Genomic DNA, 18,857 nt, shown 5'->3' with positions numbered 1-18,857 from the left:
GTGGGAGGGGGATGCGGCGTGATTCAGCTATTATTGGTCAATAATTACTCTGTCTGACAGTGCCGATGACGTGGTTGTGAGACCAATTTCATTCATGAAATGATACTTCAGTCACGTGGGCAATTTACGTATGTAGTCTCTCATTTATATGCTCCTATCCGATATCGCCGCTGCAAGTAGCGGTTTTGACGTATCTATGTGTGTCTATAAACCGCTTTACCGATTGGCGCATTTGAGGTTGTATCTCCCCTCCCATTGACCACCATTGTCGGCAAATAAACTAGGACGAATACGTCATTAGAGGGGTGTGTAGATATGACGATGCCGATTGGCTTTTTTGTAACAAACAATTCCACCTATTAGAAGCCATCTTTTTCGGCATGTGTTGGACGCTATACAGTTAGTGATTTAGATTTACTTTTAGCTCAGTGTCTGGCGATTATAGTACATATGATTCTAAAGTCATAGCGGCAAATCATTTATTAGTAAGCAGAGTTGCTCGGCTGTAAATGTGTGAATGTGTCAGTTCAGTGTCGTGCCCTATGATGAGCACAGCAGAAAGGTAGGATTCTTCATTACATATAGAAATGAGTTTATTGATCAAAGTTTTTGTATAGGGAGTTTTAAAAGAATTATTAAGAAGTATGTGCTGTCACAGGTGTATATATGCAGCCCATCGATGTGTGTGTTCATATTACTATTATTGATTTAATTACTGTGTTTTAACAGGATGTACTGTGAGAAGTGCCCAGGTGCTTCAACTCATTAGCAATTAAACAAAGGGCCATTGTGATTGGTGTTTGGGTTCTATGGGTGTGGGTGGAGACAGGTAGATTAGCCCTATTTAAGGGATCTGTTTAGAAAATAATACATGCCTGATGAAATGGTTTACACCGAGAAATGCGTTGCATGCTATATACTCATACTGCATGAGTGATATATGTATTTTATAATTGTTTTTACTTTTATTAAATTCATTTTTATTCATATATCCTCATTGCTCACTATTATTATCTGAGCTACCTGTCGATTCCTCTGCTGTGGAGTATCCTGTAATTTGCCCTGTACAGCTAGCTGGTTTGCTGTGATAACCAGCCTGCCTCTATTGGCACATTGGAGTGCCGCTACAGAATGTGAGTACCTAGTACTTGTCTTAACCCCTTAATGACAACTGACGTACCAGGTACGTCCTGCAAAAACTAGCAGTTAGTGACAATGGACGTACCTGGTACGTCAGTTGTTTAAGAGAGTGCTGGAAGCGATCCTGCTTGCTTCCAGCAGCTCTCAGGGTATTGCAGTGATGCCTCGATATGGAGGCATCCTGCAATACCTTTTAACAAGCCTCCGATGCAGAGAGAGCCACTCTGTGGCCCTCTCTGCACCGGTATCAATGGTGCAGAGTGTTCCCGGGGGGAAGCAAAGAGCCGGCAGCGTGCGGGCGCGCGTGTGCACATGGGGGGCGCGCGCGTGCAAGTGGGGGCGCACGCGTGCACGTGAGGCGCACGCGTGTGCACGTGGGGCGCGCGCGTGCACGTGGGGCGCACGCGCGCATATTAGCCACTGACACCAATGAAAAAAAAAAAGTTCAAAACATTAAAAAAAAATATATATATATATAAAAGGATCTGGGGGGGGTTGGGGGTATTGAGGGGGGGGCTGCTACACTACAGAAAAGTTTATAAATATTTTTGGGGGCAAAATTTATAAATATTTTTGGGGGCAAATTGGGTACTGGCAGACAGCTGCCAGTACCCAAGATGGCGGCAATTAAGTAGCAGGAAGGGTTATAGAGCTGTTTGGTGGGGGATCAGGGAGGTTGGGGGCTAAGGCAGGGCTCCATTACAGCAGAATACATTTTTTTAAAAAATAAAATAAAAAAAACTCCTTTTATTTAGTACTGGCAGACTTTCTGCCAGTACTTAAGATGGCGGGGACAATTGTGGGGTGGGGGAGGGAAGAGAGCTGTTTGGGAGGGATCAGGGGGTGGGATGTGTCAGGTGGGAGGCTGATCTCTACACTAAAGCTAAAATTAACCCTGCCAGCGCCCTACAAGCTACCTAATTAACTCCTTCACTGCTGGGCATAATTCACGTGTTGTGCGCAGCAGCATTTAGCGGCCTTCTAATTAACAAAAAGCAACACCAAAGCCATATATGTCTGCTATTTCTGAACAAAGGGGATCCCAGAGAAGCTTTTACAACCATTTGTGCCATAATTGCACAAACTGTTTGTAAATAATTTCAGTGAGAAACCTAAAATTGTGAAAAATTTAAAGGTTTTTTTTATTTGCTCGCATTTGGCGGTGAAATGGTGGCATGAAATATACCAAAATTGGCTTAGATTGTCTACTACACTAAACTAAAGCTAAAATTAACCCTACAAGCTCCCTACATGCTCCCTAATTAACCCCTTCACTGCTGGGCACTGCTGGGCATAAAACACGTGTGGTGCGCAGAGGCATTTAGCGGCCTTCTAATTACCAAAAAGCAACCCCAAAGCCATATAAGTCTGCTATTTCTGAACAAAGGCGATCCCAGAGAAGCATTTACAACCATTTGTGCCATAATTGCAGAAGCTGTTTGTAAATAATTTCAGTGGGAAACCTAAAGTTTGTGACAAAATGTGTGAAAAAGTGAACATTTTTTTTAATTTGATCGCATTTGGCGGTGAAACGGTGGCATGAAATATACCAAAATGGGCCTAGATCAATACTTTGGGATGTCTTCTAAAAAAAAATATATACATGTCAATGGATATTCAGGTATTCCTTACAGATATCAGTGTTCCAATGTAACTAGCGCTAATTTTGAAAAAAAAGTGGTTTGGAAATAGCGAAGTGCTACTTGTATTTATGGCCCTATAACTTACAAAAAAAGCAAAGAACATGTAAACATTTGGTATTTCTAAACTCAGGACAAAATTTAGAAACTATTTAGCATGGGTGTTTTTTAGTGGTTGTAGATGTGTAACAGATTTTGGGGGTCAAAGTTAGAAAAAGTGTGTTTTTTCCATTTTTTCCTCATATTTTATAAAAATTTTTATAGTAAATTATAAGATATAATGAAAATAATGGTATATTTAGAAAGTCCATTTAATGGCGAGAAAAATGGTATATAATATGTGTGGGTACAGTAAATGAGTAAGAGGAAAATTACAGCTGAACACAAACACCACAGAAATGTAAAAATAGCCATTGTCATTAAGGGTAAGAAAATTGAAAAATGGTCCGGTCATTAAGGGGTTAAACAAACAATTGGGTGATTACAGATTCACACAGTCTGTGCGCATTTCTGTCCTTTTGTACCTAGCTCCAGATTCCCATACTACTGGACTATTTGCCAACATCCCGGTGAAGTACCTGCAGACTCCTCACTTTGGGATATCCTGTTAGTGCCTTGTACAGCTAGCTGGTTTGCTGTGAATACCACCCCGCACCCACAGGCACAATTGAGTGCCGCTCCACATTGTGAGTACCCTGCACTTGTTCTATTTTTGATGTTGGTCGTCACAGATTCACACATACGGCGCCTCTTTCCTTGTGCTTTATTTCTAGATTCCTAATATTACTGACTAAGGACTCATTTCCATTAAGCCATAATTAGGTTGGCGTGCGCTCGCAAAACAATAAATGTGTTGTCGGAAGCAATTTTGTTCACCGACTGCTTCCAATGGCCCATTATACCTCAATTTCGGGCAACTGGACTCCGGCTGCTGAAAACATTTTTGTGTCCCTTAGAAAGTATCAGAAGCCGCTAATCTATAAATAATACCAGGTTTCCAATGACAGCACAAAACGTTAATAGACTGTCGGAGTCTTTCGATACACTGAGAAAAATTACACCCAGCTCAACTTGGTGTAAAAGAGGAAAAAGGAGCCTTTTGAGACCTAGTTCCCATTGAAATCTAACCAGCCTCCCAAAAATAAACACGATACGTCAAAACCCCTGTATCCACCATCCCCTAAGTCGCAACTAATAATAAATGTAATAACCTCTAAACCACCATACCCAACATTGCAAATAAGAATCAAATGTATTAACCACTAAACCGCCATCCCCCTACATCCCAACTAAAAGTAAAATGTATTAACCTCAAAACCACCCCCCCCCCACATCGCAACTAAGAATAAAATGTATTAAAGGGACATTAAACACTAAATGCATGCTAGATAGAATGATGCATTCAAAGAAAAGATTAGTCCATGACTAACATATAGATGTATTTTTTAAAGTTTCATTAGTTGTTTAAAAAGTGACAAAATAAGTGTAAAGTTTTAGTGTCTATAAAATACTGGGAGCTGCCATGTTGTAACTTGTGTTACCTTCTCTGCTGTGGCCAATTAGGGTCAGTTATAAATAGGTCACTAGAGTGTGCAGCCAATGGTTGTGCTGGATTTAACAGTGTTCTGCACTTCCATTTCTAACAGGAACTGAAATGCTCACAATTTCAGAATGGAATTACAGGCAAAGAGGACAAAATAAATAATGAAAGTATATGACAGAGTTGTTTTATTATATACAATTTATCATTTTATATTACCATCTCAAAGTGTTTAATGTCCCTTTAATCTGTAAACTGCCATCCCCCCACATTGCAACTAAGAATAAAATGTATTAACTATTAAACCGCCATCCCCCCACATCGCAACTAAGAATAAAATGTATTAACCACTAAACCGCCATCCCCCCACATCGCAACTAAGAATGAAATGTATTAACCACTAAACCGCCATCCCCCCACATCACAAAGCACATATTTAACCTATTAACCCCTAATCCGCCATCCCCCACAACGCAAAGTATTAATTTAATCACTAAGTCCCTAACCTATCCAGTCCACGGGTTCATCCATTACTTGTGGGATATTCTCCTTCCCAACAGGAAGTTGCAAGAGGACACCCACAGCAGAGCTGTCTATATAGCTCCTCCCCTAACTGCCACCCCCAGTCATTTAACTGAAGACAAGCAAGAAAAAGGAGAAACTATAGGGTGCAGTGGTGACTGTAGTTTAAAAATAAAAAACACCTGCCTTAAAGTGACAGGGCGGGCCGTGGACTGGATACACCACAAGAGAAAGAAATTTATCAGGTAAGCATAAATTTTGTTTTCTCTTGTAAGGTGTATCCAGTCCACGGGTTCATCCATTACTTGTGGGATATCAATACCAAAGCTTTAGGACACGGATAAAGGGAGGGACAAGGCAGGAACTTAAACGGAAGGCACCACTGCCTGCAAGACCTTTCTCCCAAAAATAGCCTCCGAGGAAGCAAAAGTATCAAATTTGTAGAATTTAGAAAAAGTATGAAGCGAAGACCAAGTCGCCGCTTCTTCTGATTTCTGCCTGAGAGAAAAACAGTACAACGCCGATACTGTTTAAAAATAACAAACTCTTGATTGAAGGTAAAACTACACATATCTCTTGATACTTCATTTCTTGTCGAGAGTTGCAAGAGAATGACTGGGGGTGGCAGTTAGGGGAGGAGCTATATAGACAGCTCTGCTGTGGGTGTCCCCTTGCAACTTCCTGTTGGGAAGGAGAATATCCCACAAGTAATGGATGAACCCGTGGACTGGATACACCATACAAGAGAAAAATAAAACCTAAGATTTAATTCAAATACAAAACCTAAGAATACATCAAATAAAAAAAATCCAAGATCACAAAAAAATAAAAAAAATCTAAGATTACGTAAAAAAAATAAACAAAATATATATATATTTAAACCTAATCTAATACCCCTATAAAAACAACAAAGTCACCCCAAAATAAAAACACCCCCTAATCTAAGACTAAACTACCAATAGTCCTTAGAAGGGCCTTTTGCAGGGCATTGCCCCGAAGCTATCAGCTCTTTTACCTAAAAATAAATACAAATTAACTCCTAACAGTATAAAACCCCACCCACCCCCCAAAATATAAAATACCTAACTCTATAAAAATATAATCTACCCATTGCCCCTAAAGGGACATTTGTATGTGCAATCAGCTCTTTTGCTGCCCATTAAAAATCTCCTAATCTAAAAAAAAAAACCCCCAAAAAAACCCCCAAAAAAACCTATCACTAACCCCAAAAAATGTTCTCAACATTCCTGAATCCATCTTCATCCAGGAGTCGACAAGTCTTTATCCAGGTGGTGACATCTTCATCCAGTGCGGGGACATCTATCTTCTTCCCGGAGGAGCGAAGTGGTAAGTGGTCTTCTAATATGTGGAGCGGCGTCACGGTCATCCGACATGGAGGCTCCTCTTCATGTGATTGTCCGCCGCACACTGAAGCTTGAATGCAAGGTAACCATTTTATATTGGGGTACCTTGCATTCCTATTGGCTGAAAATTTCAAATCAGCCAATAGAATGAGAACTGCTTAAATTCTATTGGTTAATTTGAACAAAATGGGTACCTTGCTTTCAAGCTTCAGTGTGCAACGATCGCATGAAGATGAGCCTCTTCATGCAAATGGTTGAATGACCATTCCATCCATCGGAAGACCGCTTCTCACCTCTGGGAAGAAGATAGAAGATATCTACGCTGTGATTGAAGATGTCGCCACCTGGATGAAGACTTGTCGCTGCCTTGATGAAGATGGATGTCCGTATTTCAGGAACGGTGTATACATTTTTTTTTTTAGATTAGGGTATTTTTAATGGGCAGCAAAAGAGCTGATTGCCCTTTTAAGGGCAATGCCCATACAAATGCCCCTTTAGGGGCAATGGGTAGATTAGATTTTTATAGAGTTAGGTCTTTTTTATTTTGGGGGGGTGGGTGGGGGTTTTTACTGTTAGGGGTTAATTTGTAAAAGAGCTGATTGCTTCAGGTCAATGCCCTACAAAAGGCCCTTTTAAGGGCTATTGGTAGTATAGACTTAGATTAAGGCGTGTTTTTATTTTGGGGTGGCTTTTTTGTTTTTATAGGGGTATTATACTAGGTTTAAATTATTTTTGTTTTGGATAAAAAAAAAAAAATTATGTTTTATGTAATCTTAGATTTTGTATTTAAATGAAATCTTAGGTTTTATTTTTTATGTAATGTTTGGATTTTATTTTATGTAATGGCAGTTTACTGGTTAATACATGTTATTGCTAGTTGCGGTGTGGGGTGATGGCGGTTTAGGGGTTAATACATTTTATTGTTAGTTGCGATGTGGGGGGATGGCGGGCATGGCAGTTTAGGGGTTTATAACTTTAATAAATACTTTGCGATATATGGGGGTTGGCAGATTAGGGGTTAAAACATTGATTACTTTTTCGATAGATATTTCTCATGCATAATGTGTTTGCTTTTATCATAACAGCGAGCGGCAGGTAAAATATACTCGCCACACTTGTATGCGGCGTCATATACGTGATCGAGTCCCATAGTGTAAGGTCAGGTTACCATTGTAACCAATTTTCCGGCATCGGATAGAAGCGTTGACACAATGCTAACTTACATTTATACGAAAAGGGTGACTGCACGCAATGCGCTAGATAATTCAATGGAAACCTGGTACTAAAATGGAGCTGTGAATTACCTTTAGCTGCCGGCAACTTAGTAGATTACAGCTCCATTTTTAACGGCTCAATGGAAACAAGCCCTAAGTTAATACAGAAAGTAACACTTTAGAATTTAAATTTTGCAATCTTTGCTATATTGGCACCTCACTACTCTATATCACTTTGAACCAATCACAAAGGCCAATCGGTGCTCATTGCGTCATCTTGGACACGGTTAGCCCATTTATGAATATTGAAGGACAGTCTAGTCAACCAATAAGAGCTTAGTAAATACAGACTCATATGGCAAATTATAAATGAATAAACATCTTAGTGTATTGAAATCTATAGGGTTTGGTAACATATTCCAATATGATGCTCCCAGCAATACAATGAAGCCCTGAGCTCCCCTGCAATAAAATGATGCCCTGAGCCCCTCTGCAAAAAATGATTTTCCCAGCCCCACTGCAGTAAATGATGCCCCCAGCAATAAAGCCCCCAGCCCCACTGCAATATAATGATGCCCCCAGCCCCCTGCAATAAAATGATGCCTCCCAGACCCGTGCAAAAAATGATGACCCCAGCCCCTGCAATAAAATGATGCCCCAGCAATAAAATGATGCCTCCCAGCCCCCCGCAATAAAATGATGCACCCTGCTCCCCTGCAAAAAAATGATGCTCCCAGCAATAAAATGATGCCCCCAGCCCCCTCCAATAAAATGATGCCCCCTTCCATAAATGATGCCCCCAGCCCACCTGTAATAAATTATGCCCCCAGCCATAAATGATTCCCTCAGCCTCCCATGCAATAAAATTATACCCCAGCCATAAATGATGTCCCCAGCAATAAATGATTCCCCCAGACCCCCTGAAATAAAATGATGCCCCCAACCATAAATGATGTCCCCAGCCCCCTGCAATAAAAAGATTCCCCTAGCCATAAATGATGCCCCCAGCCATAAATGATGCCCCTGTGCAATAAATGATGCCCCCAGCAATAAATGATTTCTCCAGCCCCCCTGCAATCAAATGACGCCCCCAGTCATAAATGATGCCCCAGCCCCCCCTGCAATAAGCCACAGCCCTGCTGCAATAAAATGATGCCCCCAGCACCCCTGCAATAAAATTATACTCCCAGCAATACAATGAAGCCCTAAGCTCCCCTGCAATAAAATGATGCCCTGAGCCACTCTGCAATAAATGATGTTCCCAGCCCCACTGCAATAAATGATGCCCCCAGAAATAAAGCCCCCAGCACCACTGCAATAAAATGATGCCCCCCAGCCCCCTGCAATAAAATGACGCCTCCCAGCTCCCTGCAATAAATGATGACCCCAGCCCCCTGCAATAAAATGATGCCCCCAGCAATAAAATTATGCCTCCAGCCTTCATGCAATAAATGATGCCCCCCAACAAAAATATGAAGCCCCTGCAATAAAATGACACCCCAACCCCCCTGCAATTAATGATGCCCCAACCATCATTTTTAGGATTTTATATACTAATGGATTCCAGCTAGAGCTAGGGATCACACTCACAGCATGTGCGTTGAGCTGAGCAGTGAGCATGTCTCCACTCCAGCCAGAGTCGCTGCCACAGCTGCCCCTCCCCCACGGGTGCCCACCCCCAGAATAAAATAAAATCAAAACTGTACACAGCCTGTCAGAAGTTTGTTGCCCCTTCACCAGCCGGTAGTTACGCCCCTGCTACTGCTAGTCACTGGCTGCAGACTACCTCTCTCGCCCTCTCTCTTACCTCCTGTGCGCTGCTACACTGGGAGGAAGTGATGGGAGAGTGAGAGCTGGGAAATCACATGTTCTACCTTTTAAGGTTCCTCCCAACCAGGCCAGCCCATCAAGCACAGATCTCAGAGGCCCAGGCCCCTAGCTGCTCCTCCCACCCTCGGCCACATCAGACAGTAGCAGCCAGCAGCATGTCTCTTGCAAGTGCATATAGCGACTGTGAGACTGTGACAAACTTACTTGCAAGTAAGTAGATGCTCAGTCTCACCAACGCTGTATATGCAAGTCTGTGTTGGTCCCTGCCTGCTCACTCACGGCCATGCTCTGTCCTACCGGCCATTTTACTAACAGTACAAGAACACAAAACATTATAATAAAAAATTTTTGCCACTCAGTATGTGGGCGGGGTTAAGAAGACCAGCGGCCCACCGAGCAAATACCCGGTATGCCCTATGGTCAGTCCGGGCCTGATGTCACTACTTTAAGCAAGATCATGGCAGAGAGATGCCCAGGACAGCAGCATCATACAGGGTTTGACGCTGGTCCTTAAGGGCTTAACAACCAGCATCATAAAGGGTACGTTATGGGGCTAAGGTTAGATTACAAGTGGAGCGCTAACAGTAACGTGCAAGTAAAAATGGTATTTGCACGCATAGGGTTTTCTGCTCGTATTACAAGTCGAAAGTAAATGCAATCGCTTGAGCGCAAGTGAAATTAACCTCAGAACTCTGGTTAATTGTTTAGCAAAACAAAAAAGTGTCACAAAACACATCAAAAATACATTACACAGTACAGTTACTCTAATAACACTAGCTAATAAAAATTATTTTAAAAAAAAGATTGTACAAAAAAACAAAAAAATAAGGTGTCAGGTGTTAGAACCAAAAAATAAAAGGCAGACAAAGGTATTTAACATTGAGATACATATTGTACATATATATGCCTATATGTGCGTGTACGAATAAATGTATGTATTTACAGACATATACACATATAAACACATAAATACATTTGTATACATATATAGACATATATATTTGTTCATTGGAGCCCTTTGCAGTTAAGTAAATGAAAACTTGAAAAAACATATTTATGCAATATTCATATTATATAAAGTGTTATACTGTGTATTTACTGTAAATATTTGATATTCCAATGCTCTGCACATAACATAATATTATATATATATATATATATATATATATATACCTATATATAATTAAGTATATACATTTATATATATATATATATATAATTAAAAAATATATATATATATATATATATATATATATATATATATATATATATATATATATAGCTACAGTATAAATTTATATTTGTGCAAAATACCATCAGATATATGTGTCCCCCTGCTCATAGTCTGTATGTATGACGTTTGCCTCCTGTAACACATACCTCTCACGATTGGTCCAAAAGGAGGTGTGTAGATAATGTAGCATGCCATTGGCTTTCACATGATCCCACAGGGTATATAGAATGTGAAAATGCGGCACTCGGCTTGTCAGTATTTTACTCCACATTGAGAAATGCAGTGTAGGGCTTAGTATAAGCCTGGAGCAGTCTAAGGGTTAAGGCTGTAGGAGAGTGGGTTAGAAGAGAGAGGGAAGGTGCTGGGTGCAACATTGTTGCAATTTAGGGTAGGCCCCTCCTTACCAGTAGATAAGCCAAGTTCTCCCTTGCAACTTCCTCTTCTTCTCCGGATCCTGGCTGAAGCAGTTTTTTCTTAGCAGTTCTGTCATCACCAGTGCAGCTATGCATCGTTCCAGGCGTTCGACTCTGCCTCCCAGACGTTACCAGTCGGAACAGGAACCTCCTGCAAAAGAAAAAATAAAGATAAGTGCTCAATCTATTTCTGAGGATGATTTAGATATCATTCCCCCAACTCAATATACTACTGTTGTGTCAGCCCAGGTTCATAATGTGGAAGAGCAGGGACCTATTGATATTGAGTTAGCTCAGGAATCCCCCAGACCTCAAGCATTGCAGACCCAGCAGGCTAATTTACCCCTTGATAGTGTACAGGCCTCATTTTTAAGTGCTGTACCCCCTGCTGCTATGTCAGCAGTTTCTGACCTATTGAAAAACATAATATCCGCTATGGCTGCAGCCTCCCCAGGGCCCAGTGTGACACCAGCTGTTTTCCCTCCTGATCCTTCTAGTCAGGATCCGGATCCTGCTTTAACTACCCCCAGCAGGCATCGCCCTTTCACACCTCTCATTGAGGCACCACACGTGGCAACACGCGGTCCCCAGCCCGGCCGGAACATGGCCCCTGTAACGGCCCCTCAGCCCTCAACACCCGGACTTGCCCCTGGTCGCACCATACCCGAGGCCCATGCCATCCCAGGGCCTATGCTGCTCCCCCCGGGGCCTAGCGATCTCCTTCGCCAGCCGCGTGGTCCGGGTCCGACTTCCGGTGTCAACGCCATGTTAGTGACGTCACCGGAAGCGGACATCGGCACTTCCGGCTTGGCAGATTCCCGCGCGGTCACAAGGACATCGGCTCCCGGGGCAACGCCACTCGCAGGTGAGCACCGAGAGCCGTCCTTGGCCGTTGGCGGGTTATCAGTGGGGGGTCAGAGGGGCATTAACAGCGCAAGCAAACTGCGCAAGCGAACGGCACATTTGAACGTTAATCCTCAGGGGCATCAAAGGGGTCGCTCCATCATAAGAGGTAGTACCAGGCAGATAGCCAGTGATAGGGGTAGGGGGACACGCAGAGTTAACCCTTCAAGGGCAATGAGGCCATTACAGTTTATACAAATGGGAGATAACGCAAATGCCGTTCAGCAGGCCGCTCCCGATGTTATTAACCCACACAGGGCTGATAGTGGTTTAGTGCAAGCGGCCGCTCAGCCGCATGATATTGTGTCTAATAATAGCCTGCATGTGAATCAAGGCAATGTTCAAAGTATGCATGTTAATCAAAACATTGAGCATCATTTACCGTCTCATCATTTACCATCCCCCATTGGTGTGAATGCGGCTTTGAATGGTGTGAACGTACAAGCAGCTCCTCAGGGATATAATACACCCCTGGTTGGCATACATAATGCGAATGTGCAATCTTTAAGCCAGCTACAACATCCCATTATGTTAGGCATACAAGGAGTACAACCCCTTGATCAGGGTATCCACTCCCCCATTGCAGCCACGCAGGGCGCTCATGCACACTCATTAAACCATGCACAATCAATAAGCCAGGCATGCCATAACCCTATTGTAGACCAGCAGGGTGTGAATGCTCAGACATCTGCGAATGGACAGTCAGTGAGTCAGGGATTTCATACACCACTTCATATAGCTCATCCACCCCTTGCTACTGATAATCCAGACACATCCATTGGGCAAAGTGCTCGCCAAATTCTTTCTCTTTTGCAGGGGGCAATTGGATCACAAAGTGCAGCAAAAACACGGACCAACACTGCCACAGTCATGAGTGGGGCGGATGCAGAAGTTCCAAGCAGCATTACAGCAGGAGCAGCAGCCACCACTTCCACTGCACAGCAAGGGTCTTCAGGACTCGCCCTCCAAAACCAGCCAGCAGGCCAGCCCGTTTCCAGCATGGGTCAGGGACCTCCTGCCATTAGTCACGGTGAGAATGCTTTATTTACACACAATGACCATTCTTCCTCTGACTCATCCTCTTCTGACTCAGGGTCTGAGACTGACTCTTCCTTGGGTTTACAAGGGGCAGGTCAGAAGAAAATGTTTAGAATGATTAAGAAAATTTTAAAGAGGGGGGTCAAGCCAGATACTAAGCAGGACAGCGCCAGTAACACCGCCCCGCAAACCCCATCTACAGAGGTGCCAGCTGAACCTCTCCCTACCAGGGCCATCTCCGAAAGGCGAGCAGCCCTTTACGGGGACGCAAGCCCAGGAAAAATATACTCATTGCATAGACACCTGCGCAAAAAGGTGGTCAGTAGAATCCACCGTGGAAAATATGTTAATATCTTTGACCTTTCGGTGGAGGCGTATAGGCAGAGAGAGAGGAGCGATGAGGGAACAGGGCCTAAAAAATTTAAACGCCCAGACACTTTTGATGAGTGGCTCCAGTGCTTCAGGGTTTTTTCCTCCTGTTATATCGAAAAGTACCCCTCCCAGAGTTTGCCTATCCTAAAATACACGGACACTATTCACTGGATTCAGCGTAATCACAGTGAAGGTGTGTGGAGGGAATATGATGCTGAGTTCAGGAGGAAAATGGCAGGAAATCCTTCCCTGACTTTTGACTCTACTGATAACCAGTTGTGGCAGCGAATGGACCCAAAAGGGGGTGCACCCGCTGCTGCAACTTCAACTCAGCAATCAGCGCAGCAGTCCTTTCGCAATACCAGAAGCAGGAAACGGGGGGGAACCTGCTGGCCCTTCCAGGACAAAAAATGCGAAAAGGGTAGCGCATGCACCTTCAGACATGTCTGCAGGTACTGCTCTGGTCCACACCCTGGCAGTGACTGCATCAAGCGAAGGGACCAGACCAATAAGCCCCCTTCAGCAAACTTGGGCCAGAAAGGCGGAAACGCCAATTAATGTACATGCCATGGCACCATGGTTGTGGGCTTACCCAGACCAGGCGGCGGCACGTATGTTATGGGAGGGTTTTTCATTTGGTTTTCATATCCCCACATTTAGGCAAATCAAGGGTAAGAGATTTAATAGGAACCTTATTTCAGCATACCAACACCCCCAAGTGGTGAGGGATAAAATTAATAAAGAAGTGACTTTAGGGCGAATGGCGGGCCCCTTTGCTGCCCCACCTTTACCTGATTTGGTCATTTCCCCGTTGGGGGTGGTTCCCAAGAAAGAGCCAGGGAAGTTTCGCCTCATTCAGCACCTGTCGTACCCAAAAGGTAGCTCAGTCAATGATGCCATTGACCCCCAACTCAGCTCGGTGCGCTATCAATCCTTTGATAGCGCACTAGACCTGGTCAGGAGGGCGGGTCATGGTGCTCTATTGGCGAAACTAGACATTGAGTCGGCATTTAGGCTTCTTCCACTCCACCCCTCAGTTTTCCATCTAATGGGTTGTAAGTTTGCAGGTGTGTACTACGTGGATCGCTGCCTGCCCATGGGCTGCTCTTTGTCATGCGCCTTGTTTGAGGCGTTCAGTAGTTTCCTTCATTGGGTCGTAGCTTCAGAAGTGGGCAGCGATCCCATAGCACACTACCTGGACGATTTTCTCATTGTAGGGAGAGCAGGCTCCGATGATTGTTTATCCACAATGAACATCATGCGCAGCGTCATGAGACATTTCGGGGTGCCCCTAGCAGAGGACAAAACGCAAGGCCCCGCGTCCTGTTTAGTTTTCCTGGGAATCGAAATCGACACCCAGGCTCGGCTCTGTAGGTTGCCACCTGATAAAGTTCAGGGCATGCTTGAGGCGGTCAGAGCGGCAGTCTCTAATGCAGTTATTTCCCTGAAACAGTTACAATCCCTGTTAGGTTTGCTTAATTTCGCTTGCAGAGTTATCCCCATGGGTCGGGTTTTTAACCGTAGACTGGAAAGACAGCTTAGTGGTAGGTCAAACCCGAAATCAAAGATAACCCTAGGGAGTGAATTGCTGGCTGACCTGGTAGTCTGGGAACAGTTTCTCACGCGATTTAACGGGATTCGGGTCTGGTGTACCCCTCCCATGTCTAGCCAGTTACTGCACCTTTTCACTGACGCAGCTGGATCGCACGGTTACGGGGCCTATTTCCAGGGAGAGTGGAGCGCGGAGCCCTGGCCGGAGTCCTGGGCCCCGGCGGGCCTTACTCGAAACCTGACTCTCCTGGAGCTATTCCCCGTGGTCTTGGCGGTCGAGCTGTGGGGTGGGAAGTTGTCGAACGGGACTGTTGTGTTCTGGACAGACAACATCAGTGTGGTCTTTGCGATCAATAACTTGTCAGCCACCTCAGCAAAGGTCATTACCTTGCTGCGCCACCTGGTGTTGCGCTGTCTGGACCTTAACATCCAGTTCCAGGCCCGTCATGTCCCGGGCGTCGACAATGTTGTAGCTGACGCCCTGTCACGATTCGAATGGGCGACATTTCGCAAGTTAGCCCCCACAGCTGCAGCCGTGGGCTTACGCTGTCCTGATTTCCTTTGGCAGCTCGTCCTTCCTGGATAGCCTTACTGCCGTTGGTCCGCTCCTCCTTAGCACCATCCACTTGGCACGCCTATGCCCGCATGTGGTCTGAATGGGACGATTTCTGTGCGTCCAGGGGAGCCGACGCTGCTCAGGGGTCTAGGGACAACTTACATGATTGGCTGGTGAGTTTGCATGCCTCTGGGGCCCGTCAGGGGGCAATACAGTCCAAATTGGCCGCCCTCTCATTTTTCTATAGGGCATTAGCCATTCCTGACCCAACCAATTCCTTTTTTATTAGGCAGGTGATCAAGGGTTGGGGCAGATCGCAGCAGCGGAAAATAGACACGCGCGAACCCATCACCCGCGACCGCCTGGAGCGTTTGCTCTTGGCGCTCGACGTGGTCTGTAGATCAGATTTTGAAGCCCTACTCTTCAAAACTGCGTTTAATCTGGCCTTTGCCGCCGCTCTTAGAGTTAGTGAGGTAGTAGCACCCTCCAAGCAGGCGTCTGGGGCAGGTATACAATTGCAACATGTTAGAGCTGCCCCTGATTCCTTACTTCTTTTTCTGCCGCGATCAAAGACAGATCAGGAGGGTAAGGGAACCTGGATCCCCGTTCACCCTCAGGTGAACAGCGCATGCTGCCCGGTTACCTGCGTTAATCTTTACCTGGCTCAAAGGCCGCCTGGCCCGGGGCAATTCCTGGTCCATGCGGACGGCAGATCCCTTTCCAAATTTCAGTTCGGTAGGGTCCTAAAATTGGCGGCAGTCCAGGCGGGGCTGGACGCTAGCAGACTTGCCCCGCACTCTTTTCGCATAGGGGCCGCGACTAACGCTGCGCAAGCGGGCTCCTCGTGCGAGGACATAAAACGTATTGGGCGTTGGCGGTCCAATTGTTTCAGAACCTATGTCCGTCCAATTGTTTAATGTTTAGATGTTAATTCAGGATACTAAAATGTTTGTCTCCACAGGCACTACCCCCGGGGTGAAGCGAATCTGGATTGTGGGCCACTCCTTTGTCCACTGGGCCTCCCTACGCTGTGCGTCCCTCCCATTTGGCCAATCCCTAGGTCTCCCTACCAACAAGGCATCCGTTAGGTGGTTGGGTGATAGGGGGATGTGCTTGCCCCAATTAGCAGGAACCATATCCGAGGCCCTGGTACGCTGGGGGAAGCCTCACATTATTATTCTTCACCTAGGGGGTAACGATGTGGGGGCCATACCAGTTTTACAGTTGATTAAGGTTATGCAGGCAGACATTGGGTGGCTAAGAGTACGCATCCCGGGGGTCATGATAGGGTGGTCCCATATAATACCCCGTCTCCACTGGAGGCATATGTCGGCCCATACGGCGGCATACCGGGTTAGGAAGAAGATCAATGCGTCTGTAGCGAAAACCGTCACTGGGTCAGGTGGCTTCGTGGTACGGCACGAAGCCATTTCGGCTGATAGAACCGAGCTATATAGAAGGGATAAAGTTCACCTTTCTGATGTGGGGCTGGATTTATTCATAGGGGACATTCAGAGAGCTCTGTTACCCCTCCTGTAAATCGGGTTGTGGGTTGGCGGCAAGGGTACCATTAAAATGCTTCCTTGTGGCGGGAGATCCTCGGTCCGGTTGCGCAGGAGAAGGTCGCTAGGGGTGAGTGATGGCCAGACTTCCGGGGAGGAGGGTAGGCCCTCACGTGCACGTGACGGTAACCCTCCTTCCTCCCTTTTGAGGGATGGTCACGTGATCTCTGCAACCCCTCAGCGTCATCTCCTTAGGGCAGAGAACCCTCTGCTGCTGTTCCCGTTGGGCCGGTGATCTCCTGCTGTTCTGGGTAGCTGATCTCTATGCCGCCATATATATTTTCAGTTCTATCAGTTCTATCTAGTTTGTTAGGTTAATAAAATTTTATGGCCTGTGACGGTCACAAAATTTTTCCCATAAAAGTTTGTCTGTGGTTATTTCGCACTACATTCTCATGTACATAGTTATTTAATTAAGTTATGTTAAATCCTCTCCTCTGTGAAGAAGGATCCGGTAAGCATTTAATCCCTTAATGCAGTGTAGGGCTTAGTATAAGCCTGGAGCAGTCTAAGGGTTAAGGCTGTAGGAGAGTGGGTTAGAAGAGAGAGGGAAGGTGCTGGGTGCAACATTGTTGCAATTTAGGGTAGGCCCCTCCTTACCAGTAGATAAGCCAAGTTCTCCCTTGCAACTTCCTCTTCTTCTCCGGATCCTGGCTGAAGCAGTTTTTTCCCTCCCTCCCTTCCCCTTTTGTAATGTTTTAATGATGTGTATTTTCGACGGCACCTTAATGGCAGGGCTATGGCTACTCACCCTAGGCCCAATAAGCCATTACTGTAGGATATGGATCTCCTCTCCCTGTTATGCGGTTTACACGGCTTGGTAACAGGGAATCCTTATCTAGGTGGAAGATCTTCTTTCACCCTGGCGGCGGGAGATCCTCGGTCCGGTGGCGCAGGAGAAGGTCGCTAGGGGTGAGTGATGGCCAGACTTCCGGGGAGGAGGGTAGGCCCTCACGTGCACGTGACGGTAACCCTCCTTCCTCCCTTTTGAGGGATGGTCACGTGATCTCTGCAACCCCTCAGCGTCATCTCCTTAGGGCAGAGAACCCTCTGCTGCTGTTCCCGTTGGGCCGGTGATCTCCTGCTGTTCTGGGTAGCTGATCTCTATGCCGCCATATATATTTTCAGTTCTATCAGTTCTATCTAGTTTGTTAGGTTAATAAAATTTTATGGCCTGTGACGGTCACAAAATTTTTCCCATAAAAGTTTGTCTGTGGTTATTTCGCACTACATTCTCATGTACATAGTTATTTAATTAAGTTATGTTAAATCCTCTCCTCTGTGAAGAAGGATCCGGTAAGCATTTAATCCCTTAAGGCCAGACAGTAACAGCCGAAACGTTTTTGTGTAATTTTAGAGTTCTCTTCCTTCTAACAGAGTCACTTTGGCTTTTGGACACAGCTCAAACTACCCCTGGCACCTGAAGCCGACGTTTCCAATTATCGGTCAGGAATGGCAATGTGTCCTGTTATATACACTCTGTAGTTGGATATTGGTTCTTAGAGGGTGATTAGTTTTAACCTTCATCTTTATATGTAATGTTCATAAACATCCCTTGTTTTAATTTATGTTAATAAATTCGTTTTTAATATATTAACTATCCAACACTACTTAGTTGAGATTACTCAGCATTACCACTTTCAAATAGGAATGAGTGCTATTTAACCCCTTCTTGTCCCTCCCTTCCCCCTTTCCTTATTTTTGTATCTATCGTATTTAAAGGGACAGCAGTGAAGTATTTATTACCCCTTATTTCCTATCGCCTAAATTTAGAGTTTGGCATTAGCCGTCAAAAGCAGCGTTAAGGGCTCCTAACGCTGCTTTTGGCCACCCGCTGGTATTTAGAGTCAGCCAGGAAAGGGTCTAACGCTCACTTCCAAGCCGCGACTTTTCCATGCCGCAGATCCCCTTACGCCAATTGCGTATCCTATCTTTTCAATGGGATCTTCCTAACGCTGGTATTTAGAGTCTTGGCTGA

At 45.0% G+C, this 18,857-nt stretch overlaps 1 protein-coding gene across 4 annotated transcripts; it reads left to right on the top strand.

Moving 5' to 3' along the window:
* Positions 1–11,991: 11,991 nt before the first annotated feature.
* On the top strand, positions 11,992–17,242 carry LOC128654440 (uncharacterized). Of its 4 annotated transcripts, XM_053708349.1 has the most exons (3): positions 11,992–12,830; positions 15,330–15,490; positions 16,279–17,242. In XM_053708349.1, exons 1-3 carry the CDS (start codon positions 11,999–12,001, stop codon positions 16,294–16,296), a joined length of 1,011 nt encoding a protein of 336 aa, XP_053564324.1. In that variant the 5' UTR covers positions 11,992–11,998; the 3' UTR covers positions 16,297–17,242. The 4 variants fall into 4 exon arrangements, 3 of the variants coding, with proteins under 3 accessions (XP_053564324.1, XP_053564323.1, XP_053564321.1); XR_008401461.1 differs by having other exon boundaries at positions 11,992–15,490; XM_053708348.1 differs by lacking the exon at positions 15,330–15,490.
* Positions 17,243–18,857: the final 1,615 nt, after the last annotated feature.

This window comes from Bombina bombina, chromosome 3, assembly GCF_027579735.1.
Source record: "Bombina bombina isolate aBomBom1 chromosome 3, aBomBom1.pri, whole genome shotgun sequence".
NCBI classification, from domain to species: domain Eukaryota; kingdom Metazoa; phylum Chordata; class Amphibia; order Anura; family Bombinatoridae; genus Bombina; species Bombina bombina.
Note: the sequence above shows the minus strand (reverse complement) of the source record. Positions and strands in the feature narration are given on the sequence as shown.

Excerpts from the sequence above, each read along its gene's own strand:
- LOC128654440 (XM_053708346.1), top strand. The coding sequence starts at position 11,999 with ATGGGAGATAACGCAAATGCCGTTCAGCAGGCCGCTCCCGATGTTATT. Across the intron at positions 12,831-15,329 it reads ACCTCCTGCCATTAGTCACG|CTCGTCCTTCCTGGATAGCC; the intron begins GTGAGAATGCTT and ends TTCCTTTGGCAG.